The sequence below is a fragment of the Nannobrachium achirus genome, assembly GCF_963921795.1.
Source record: "Nannobrachium achirus genome assembly, chromosome: 13".
In the NCBI taxonomy this organism is placed as follows: Eukaryota; Metazoa; Chordata; class Actinopteri; order Myctophiformes; family Myctophidae; genus Nannobrachium; species Nannobrachium achirus.
This window is the reverse complement of record NC_137833.1, coordinates 8957865-8968093: the sequence shown is the minus strand read 5'-3', so window position 1 is coordinate 8968093 and position 10229 is coordinate 8957865. Positions and strand designations below refer to the sequence as shown.

Here is a 10229-nt window from a genome sequence, read left to right as displayed (position 1 = left end):
GAATGTATCCTCTTTGGATCTAGTCAGAAACTTAGCCTAGTTGAGAACTTCACAATTAAAGTAGGTGACACTGTGATAGAAAGAAAAAACTACATCTGCTACCTGGGTTGCATCCTGGAGGCTAACCTATCCAGTGAAAAAATGACCACCAAGGTAATCAATAAAGTCAACCAACGAATTCGCTTCTTGCAAAGGGTTGCCCCGCTGATCAATATTAAATCCCGAAAGACACTAGGAGGTGCTCTTATTGGGCCCCTCATTGATTACGGAGTCCTTGTCTGGTATCGCGACGCCCCAGCTGCCTTAAAGTTAAAGCTCCAAACAGCCCAAAACAAACTAATTAGGGTTGTGCTTGGTCTCCCTCCTCAGACCCACCTTACCGATCATCACCACGAAAGCGTGGGATGGCTCAAAGTAGCTGACAGAGTACAGCATCTTGCAATGGGCATGGTGTACAAGATACACTACACCTCCAAGATTCCCATGTACCTGACAAACTACTTCCTAAAGGTCAAGGATGTTCACAATCACAACACCAGAGGCAGCTCCACTAATCATCATCAACGTAGATTTAACACTAAACAAGGCTCTAACTCGTTCTCCTGCTACACCATCAACATGTGGAACGCCCTTCCACAAGCCCTAAAGGAGAGCAAATCCCTAGCCTCCTTCAAAATTGATATGAAAAGTCACCTTCAGACAGCTGCTACCCGTGACTTGTAAATAGACTAAGCCCCCATGCTCCCCCCCCCCCCCCCCCCCCCCTTTTTCTCTTTTTTTGTTTTTGATGTTATGCTTTTGAAACTGATATTATCCTAGATAAAGTACTATGTTCTATCCGTCTGTCCAGCGCCAACTAGAGTCTGAAAATATCTGAGAATGTCACTTTTTTGAGCGGGTGGCTGCACTGGAAAGCCAACAGAAATTTAGGGGACGCCTCCCCCGCTTAGCGGAGAGTGTGGTGTGATAGAGGAGGTTTCCCTGCACGCGTGCATATCTCCAAAGTGGCGACACAAAGAGCCGTCTGCTCTCCAGCGCCAACTAGAGTCTGAAAATGTCCGAAAATGCCACTTTTGTGAGCGGGTGGCTGCACTGGAAAGCCAACAGAAATTGAGGGGACGCCCTGAAAACGGCACTTTTTGTACTCAATTTTAATTTGAAAATAACAGATCTACAGGCTCACAATGCGTTGTGATGCAACGCATTGTGAGCTTGTAGATCTGCTATTTTCAAAAGATATTTATTTAAACATTTGAAAACTTGAAATGGGAATTCTGCACAATGAGTAGTCCTACTTTTACTTTTGATACTTTAAGTACATTTTAATGCCAATACTTTTGTACTTTTACTCAAGTAGACTATATTTTGAATTCTGTGACTTTTACTTGCAACAGAGTATTTTTATATAGCACTTTTATGGTGAGTTGTTACAGGTATATTTTCATTAATTACATTGATTTATTACCCTGCTTGTTAGAATGCTTGATTCTGATTGGTCAAGCGCTGAAATCAGAGGTCTGTTATCACCCGATAACAGACCGCTCCGCTCTATAACAGACCGCTGCCTAATCAAAGACTCAGAGCACCTGCTGCAGTCAAGTTGCACTGCGTGAACCTTGTGCTGTAGCCAACATGTCAGCCATGTAAACAAACACACAGCGACATTTACAACTAAACGTTGATCTCAAGAATGTTTTTAAAAATATTTTAAGCGAGAAATAGAGGACGTAGTATCAGAAAATGGATTCTATCTAATCAGCACTTCCTTGTTTTCCAAGGCGACCGTGTCGCGCTGGGAGGACGCCCAGCGCAACACTTGTGGAACACTTCCAGCCGTCTGTAAACAAGGAAATACTTTGTTTTGTTTTTAGTTTTGAGTCAAATTATTACTTTTATTTAGTAGCCGGGTAATAAGCGGGATAATGAATGGCTCCTTGGTGAATGACGACAGATAACTTCATGACGACAGATAACTCCCCTCGGCTGGAGAAGCTAACCGCTGCAGCCTGCGGGAAGTCTGCACCGCGCGTCTGCAGACCCCATACTACTTAGTGACTTGGACAGGGCGTCGTGGGGCGACGGTGAGATTCGATCTAGTGATCTCTGGCACTCAAGTCGGCGACGCTATCCATTCAGCCATCAATGCTGATGTTTATCGTGGGCTTGCCCAGGCCTTACGGCCTGGGCATAAATAGAACGATTGCATTCACCACGGCTTCGTAACTCGCGCGGCGCTCCGCCGGCCGCGCGGCCCTGGCCCGCTCTTCGCGGCCACTCGCGCCTGCGGCGCTCGGGGGCGAAGAGCAGGACCAAGGTCCGCTGGCCTTCGCGCCGCTTGCAATGTCGTGGACAATCGAGCGGCTCCGCCTGGCTGCCACTGGGAGCAGTAGAGAGGTTGACCTGGGTCTGCAGTGCTGGGTCTGCAAACAGGTCTGCAGACTCGCAGACGCCAGGTCTGCAGACTCGCAGACACCTTCCCGCAGGCTGCAGCCGTTACTACTTGCTCGGCTGCGCCTCGGGGAGTTATCAGTCCGTCGGTCAGTTATCTGTCGTCATTCACCGCGGAGCCATTCATTATCCCTTACATAGTAGCCTACCATACTTTGCATCTGTCCTGTCAAAAATAAACAGATAAACCCCTGCTCTAGCCTATGATAGCTCTTTTGTGGGATTACAGTAGAACGAATTGAATTGGAATGGAATTAATTTTGTTAAATGGCCTTTAATATCAATTTTCAATCTGAAAGAACCTGGAAAATGTGTTAGGACAATTAGAAGTACACTAGTATAGAGACATACATCATATACTCATCTTTTAAATACATTTGTGTCTTTTAAATATACATTATTTACAGCACTTTTATTTTGAAGGCTGGAGCCTGGCTTATTTCTGCCTGCGCCCAGACCGGAAACGTTCTTTCTGCTCATTTCACGGACCTTAACCATAGAGCATCGCAGCGGAAGTGGATTCCTGGGGTCACTTAATATTACCCATTCATTTTCGCCATAGACTTTTACAAAAATATTTTTAACAATTATGTTAAGCCTCAAACCAAGCCATCCAGGATGGAGGTGAATCATGACCATAAAACCTTTGATCCTATGTGAAAACATATTTTAATATTACATTATTTGATATAGGCTACTACATTTAATAACTACCCTTTGTTTAGCGATTTTCAAAATGTTCTTTTCATAGAAAAAAAGGTTTTATGGTCATGATTCACCTCCATCCTGGATGGCTTGGTTCGAGGCTTAACATAATTGTTATAAATATTTTTGTAAAAGTCTATCGCGAAAATGAATGGGGAATATTAAGTGACCCCAGGAATCAACTTCACACAACACACTTCCTGTCAAATTCCTTATTCTCGGTTCTCGCAGACCAATGTTTGTACTAGGTGTACACCGCCACCTACTGGACCGCCAGAGTACGTTTGCATTCTTTGATTTGCTTTTTTGATCACCTTTGTTGCCCTGCCATCCTATCACCAGACAGGTATTTGTCAAGAATGCAGCCCAAATAATTAATCTCTTAATAGAGATTATTAAGTAGTCCTTCAGATTTTTTTTATCTAAATATCACACAAATCGGTAGGCCTACACGTGATCTTTTTGGACATGTGATGAAGACGGAACTGTCAGATCTTTCATATTCTATCGTGGTTGGTGTTTAGAACAAAATGCCTCAAATCATGAACACTAGCGTCCAATTGTAGTGAATGAAACTTTGCACACACATTTCCACTAGGACTACATTGAGCAATAGGCCTAAATGCCAACCTTTTTCACAAACAGTCCTGACATGGCGGAGACCTGTGCTCGGAAGAGAACATTTTCTAGTTTCTTGTCAGGAACAGGTAGGCCTATAGGCTAAGCATGTAACATTTGGATTTCATTTCTGTCAGAATCGTTTCCCTTCGTCTGTATGAAAATAATCTGTAGTAGCAGATAGGAGTGACAGGAGGAGTTTATTTTTTGAATATGACCTGATTTGGCCATATAGGCCTAAAGTACATCATTCACTTTGATCAGGTACCGGTCAAGTAATTTCTTTGTAGGCTACATTTAAGTTATTATGTTCCAGGCAGGGACGTGCTGGGCCCCTGATTCAGCCCAGGAAAAAGATTTGGAGAGGCCCTCATTGCGCGCTATAGAGAGAGATCTCTCTCTATAGCGCTGCTGCTACTCAAAGATTTGTGACAAAGTGACAAGCCAGTGGGCCAAATACATGAGTTATATTTCGTCGTTGTCGGGTGGAAACCTTGTATGTCCAAAGCCGTTTGTTTTGTATTTATCATTTTAAAAATGATTTATAGTGAAAATAGCCGATCTACAAGCACACAACGCCTCGCACCGCGAGGTGTTGTGTGCTTGTAGATCTGCTGTTTTCACTATTTTTATGCGATGGCCTTGTATGATGAAGCAGGGCTTTGCTTTGCGAAATAATGTACAAATTTGAAACTTGGAGATACAAGGTTTCTGCCCGACAGTGACGATTTACTTTGTTGGCCGCCCAGCCCCCAAAATGGAACGAAGGCCGACATTTTATTTTTAATTTTTTCTTTGGACCGGCCATTCAGGAGTTGTCCCGCTTTTCCCAATGGCCAGCACGTCCCTGGTTCCAGGCAAAAACATTGTTAAAGCTGTACTGTGGAAGCTGCTCAACTAGTGGTCAGTAGCGGTATTGCTTTTTTCGGCCGGAGTCGCAGACCACCGCGGCCGTCGCGAGCACCTCCGCCTCGCCGATACGATTCCGTAGAGCCGTCTCCCATCATTTTTAGACCAGGATTGAGGGAGTAGCAAGCAATATTCCTTCACCAATGTAAACACAGTTGCTGAGGGAAGCTACTTCCTTTAGAGACAGCAAGACTCGCTGTGATTGGCCGGTGGTGTATGATCGGCACTGTGATTGGCCGGTAGTGTATCATGTGGGAGATGACATCATTTTGCTGGGAAATTCTCCCCCCCTCACAACTCATAGAAAACATATAAAGAGAAGGCTTTAGAAGCTGAAAATAACAGAGTGGGTGTTCTAAAACTTTAGCGATGTAACAGTTAGGACAATTTTAAGATTTGTTTTATAAAAAAAGTTACATGGTATAACTTTAAATCATTGTTCACAGTTATTTGTGTGACAAATAATTATCAACTAAAATATCATGATAGGGACAGTGAGGCGCACATTGTAGCCTAAAGTGAAACAATCAAAGTCTACTGAAATAATAAACATGACTTGTGTGTGTGTGTGTGTGTGTGTGTGTGTGTGTGTGTGTGTGTGTGTGTGTGTGTGTGTGTGTGTGTGTTTGATTGATGACTTTATTAGAAGTTTGCATAGGAAAAGGTACAGTTTCATGACGGTACAGTTCACTGGTACAAGGTCTACTAAAAGGAGATCCTAGAAAAGACTAAGCTTATTTCCACAGGAAACCATTTAAGTATCTCATATAACATTGAATGACAGACGAATAGAACACAGTAGGCCTACTATGCAGTAGATATGTAAATAAAATAAAATGAAAGAACAAAAAAAAGAAAACAGTAAGTCTAAACAAACAGTAAGTAGGCCTATATACAAAGAAGGGGCAGGGGAGGGTAGGGCTGGGCTAGGTTTGTTTTTTTACCAGTTGCGAACGGCTGCTGCCTGTAAGTGGTTTTTCAGGGCGATTTGTGTGTGTGTGTGTGTGTGTGTGTGTGTGTGTGTGTGTGTGTGTGTGTGTGTGTGTGTGTGTGTGTGTGCGTGCGCGCGTGCGTGCGTGCGTGTGTGTGTGAACGTGGACGTGAACTTTGCAATAGTTATGTTGTGTCATAGCTCCACCCCTGGCAGTTGCAGACTAATCTGAGAGAAACCAGGAAACAGGCAGGCTATATTATTCTGACTCTTCTCACTGACAACAGAAAGAGACAGACTACGGTCTGTCTCTTCACCTTCAGAGATTTTACCTTCAGATCAAACTCAACTTCCAGGGAGGGAGGGAGGACAGTCTTTCCACAGCTACATGAGGGAATACTGACCCAGACCACTGGAACCTGCTGCTGACTGGACTTTAACAAGAAGCAGGATTCAAAGTGAAAGTAAACTTCACGGAACATTCCAGAGGAGGGAGTGTTGACTGTTGACTGACTGGCTGAAAATTGCGTTCGTAGCTTCACTCAGAGACGAAATGGCTTCCAAGTTGTCTCGCCCTGAAGAGGATTATTGCTGTCCTGTATGTTGTGACATCTTTAAAGATCCTGTTATCTTGTCCTGTAGCCACAGCTTCTGTAAAGACTGTCTGCAGGAATGGTGGAGAGAGAAGGTAGTAAAGGAATGTCCAGTTTGTAAGGAGAGACATTCAGTGGATCCACCCAGAAACCTGGCTCTGAAGAACCTGTGTGAGGCCTTCACAAAGGAGAGACATCAGAGAGCATCATCAGGGTCTGAGGTTCTCTGCAGTCTGCATGCTGAGAAACGCAAACTGTTCTGTCTGGAATGTCAACAGCCAGTGTGTGTTGTGTGTCGAGATTCTAAAAAACACACCAAACACAGTTTCAGACCCATCGATGAAGCCGCTCTGGATCAAAAGGAGGACGTCCAGAAATCACTGAAGCCTTTACAGGAGAAACTGAAGGTCTTTAATAAATGTAAAACAAATTATGATCAAACAGCAGAACACATTCCGTTCCAGACTCGGCACACTGAAGATCAGATTAAGGACCAGTTTAAGAAGATGCATCAGTTTCTACAAGAGGAAGAGGATGCTAGGCTTGCTGCACTGTGGAAGGAAGAGCAACAGAAAATTCAGATGATGAAGAAGAAGACTGAGAGTCTGAACAGAGACATATCAACTCTTTCAAACACAATCAGAGCCATAGAGGAGGAGCTGAGAGCTGAACACATCTCATTCCTGCAGAACTACAAGACCACAATGCAAAGGGTCCTGCAGCTCACACTGCAGGACCCACAGCCGGTCTCAGGACCACTGATAGATGAGACCAAACACCTGAGAAACCTGACCTTCAGAGTCTGGAACAAGATGAAGGACATTGTCTCCTACACTCCTGTCACCCTAGACCCCAACACTGCCAATCCATATCTCATCCTGTCTGATGATCTGACCAGTATGACGAGTGGAGAGATACAGCAGCTTCCTGACAACCCAGAGAGGTTTGACTACTTTTGCTATGTCCTGGGTTCTGAGGGCTTTAACTCAGGGACTCACAGCTGGGATGTTGAGATTGGAGACAACACGTGGTGGTCAGTAGGTGTGTTAGCAGAGTCCTTCCAGAGGAAGGGAGACAAAGCGGGTCAGTTCTGGAGAATAGTGTTGTATGAAGGTAAATACACAGCATGCTCAGGGTCACTAACTGATTTCACATTGAAGCAGAAACCTCAGAAGATCAGAATCCAGCTGGACTGGAGTGAAGGAAAGCTGTCCTTTTCTGATCCTGATACTAACACACACCTACACACCTTCACACACACTTTCACTGACACACTCTATCCATACATTTCCACTGGTCAGATTGGTGGTTCTCTGAAGATGTTACCAAGGAAGGTCGGTGTAACACTGGAACAACGTAGTTAGACATGATGATGATGATGATTACAAACTGTATGGAGTCTATAAAGAGCTGTTGATTTTAGAATCCATATGATTATGTTGTTTGAGGACGGTCAACACAAACAAGTCTCTCTGATCTGTGATGTCATCATCAGCTACACCAGTGATTTACAAGATGTGGGTCATACAATGGACCTGTAATTGTAATAATGTTGGGCAGTTGGGGCACTTTACTACAATAATATAATAATTTTACTTGTGTACTTCCTCAGAGTTTACACATATCATATGTAATTATACCACGTTGGATCTCAAATGTATTATCTTTTCTTTTGGAAATTATTACGATTTAGTGTGTTGCATTATGCTGTTTTCTAGTAACCAACCACTTTTGTTCTTTAACATTAGATTGTATATTAGTCTACACGTTTCTCATTGATCTCTGTTTGTTCTGAGCCCTGTAACATGAATTGATGATTGACTATCTTGTCCCCACAAATAGAACATGTGTGTTTTAACTTTTCATGGCAGACTGAGAATGCTTTTTTTAACTGAATCATGTATCTGTTCCCGCATCCTTTGTGGTAGCACATTTTGATTGTGTCTCTCTGTGGATCATTAAAGAATCATTATCTGCCAAATCTCTGTGGACATTTACTTCGTAGTTATGTTGGTGTGTGAGCGTTCCTTTTGTCTTATTATTGTATTGAGTGAAGCTGAGGATAGAAAGACAAACAACACATGACTCTGACTGGAATCAAACCAGAGACAATGTAACCATAGCCATACTGGTAATCTGTGACTATTCACTAACCATCGTGCCACATACATTATCTTTAGTTCTGACATATTCTTCTGAGATAAAATCTTGCAGTGGTGTAATAAATTAGTACTTTTACTTGTACTGTACGTACAATGTTGAGTTATCTGTACTATATTTCCAGTTTTCAGAACTTTTACTTCTACTCAACTACATCTCAGAGGCAAACGTTATACTTTTGCTCCATTACAATTATTTAAATATGTTAGTTACTATAGTTACTTTGTAGATTTAGATTATTACATTAACCACTTAATACATTTCGGCTATTTGAAAATAGACAATCTACAAGCTCACAATGTGTCGCGGTGCAACACATTGTGATCTTGGAGATCTGCCATTTTCAAACGATTTATTTACATTGGAAAACTTGAAATGGGACATTTTGCATAATGAGTACATACTTGTGGTACTTTAAGTACATTTTGATGCCAATACTTTTGTACTTTTATTCAAGTAAATTTTGAATGCTGGACCTTTACTTCTAACAGAGTATTTCTATAGCAGTATTGAAACTTAAAAAAAAAGAAGACAACGATGGGTGTGATACACATGCTCAGGGATGAAACTGAAGTGCTTGTCCTGTTGGGGTGTATCAGGTACAGTGTAAAGTACAGATGGAGCATTGCAAACTCATATTCATATGCAAAGGCAAGATCAGAGCACTAAAAACGTTGCTGACAGGGAACGCACCAGGCTACCCTGATGTGCTGGGTGAAGTGGGTGCCACAAGTCACAAGTTAACAACAGCCAGTTGCACCACGTGTTGAGGAACATATTGCCTACATGATGTACAAGTGATGTTGTGGAAAGTGGCAGACTGCCAAGCTCCACCTGAGAGAAAAAGAGGTCCAGGCCTATGACCGGTTGTCAAATATTGGATCATTAGCTCAGCAATGAGACAAAAAAAGAAAATCTCCTTGAATTCATGTGTTGGATGAACTATTTCTTTAAAAGACCACTTCACCCATTTTCAACCTTACCCATCTTCATATAATTGGTCCTCACTAATGCAGTATACAGCCTATATAAAGATGGCAACTGTGTGTCAAATTCCTGTGTTTCAGATGTGCACAGCTCAGAAACCTGCATACCAGTGACATCATTGGTAGGTTTGGTCATTTCCAACAATATTATCAATATTTATTTTTATGCAAAACGACTTCTGTTTCAGTACTAAACTTCCAGGAAGAGAAAGGCTGCAGTTTCTATTAGCTTGGAATCTCCATCAATCAACATCTATAAAGTAACTATAGCAACTAAAGTTATCAAACAATTATAGTGAGTAAAAGTACAATGTTTGCTTCTGAGATGTACTGTAGTGGAGTAGAGGAAAATTGGAAATACTCCAGTGAAGTAAAAACGCCTCAAAACTTGTACTTTAGTACAGTACTTGAGTAAATGTACTGTGGTGGTGGTGTGTCATCAACTTTGTGGTTTAATAAAAACTATTTAAACAAGAGAAATCAGATTTGAATTGCATTTCAAACTACTGTAGGAATGTGGTTCAGATCTGATTATACCTGTTTTAGTTTTTTTGCTGTTCAAACTAGACAAAAACATAAACCAATCTGATTCCAATCTGGATAGATAATCTGATTATCTGATTTGAGCTTCCAGTGTGAACATAGCCAATTCTCCTTTTGCACAAAGTAGTGCAATGCAAGATAGAGGGCGCCAGAACCCTTTGAGTCACACTCTACCACTACTTCCTGTTCATCCACAGAGCATTGATTCTAGTTGTTTTCTCCATTAGATTAAAGTGCTTTCTTTTAACTTTTTTCAACTTTTATTACTTTTATTACATTTTATTTTGTCTACCTCATCTTTTTTACCATCCCAAGTAATACAAGTTGAAAAAAGTT

The 10229-nt window shown here is 42.0% G+C and overlaps 1 protein-coding gene across 1 annotated transcript; it reads left to right on the top strand.

The window, feature by feature from the left end:
- Nucleotides 1-6164: 6164 nt before the first annotated feature.
- LOC308297119 (E3 ubiquitin-protein ligase TRIM39-like) lies at nt 6165-7605 on the top strand (the record flags this gene model as incomplete). Its single annotated transcript, XM_080740533.1, has 1 exon — nt 6165-7605. One exon carries the CDS (start codon nt 6165-6167, stop codon nt 7566-7568), a length of 1404 nt encoding a protein of 467 aa, XP_080596659.1. The 3' UTR covers nt 7569-7605.
- Nucleotides 7606-10229: the final 2624 nt, after the last annotated feature.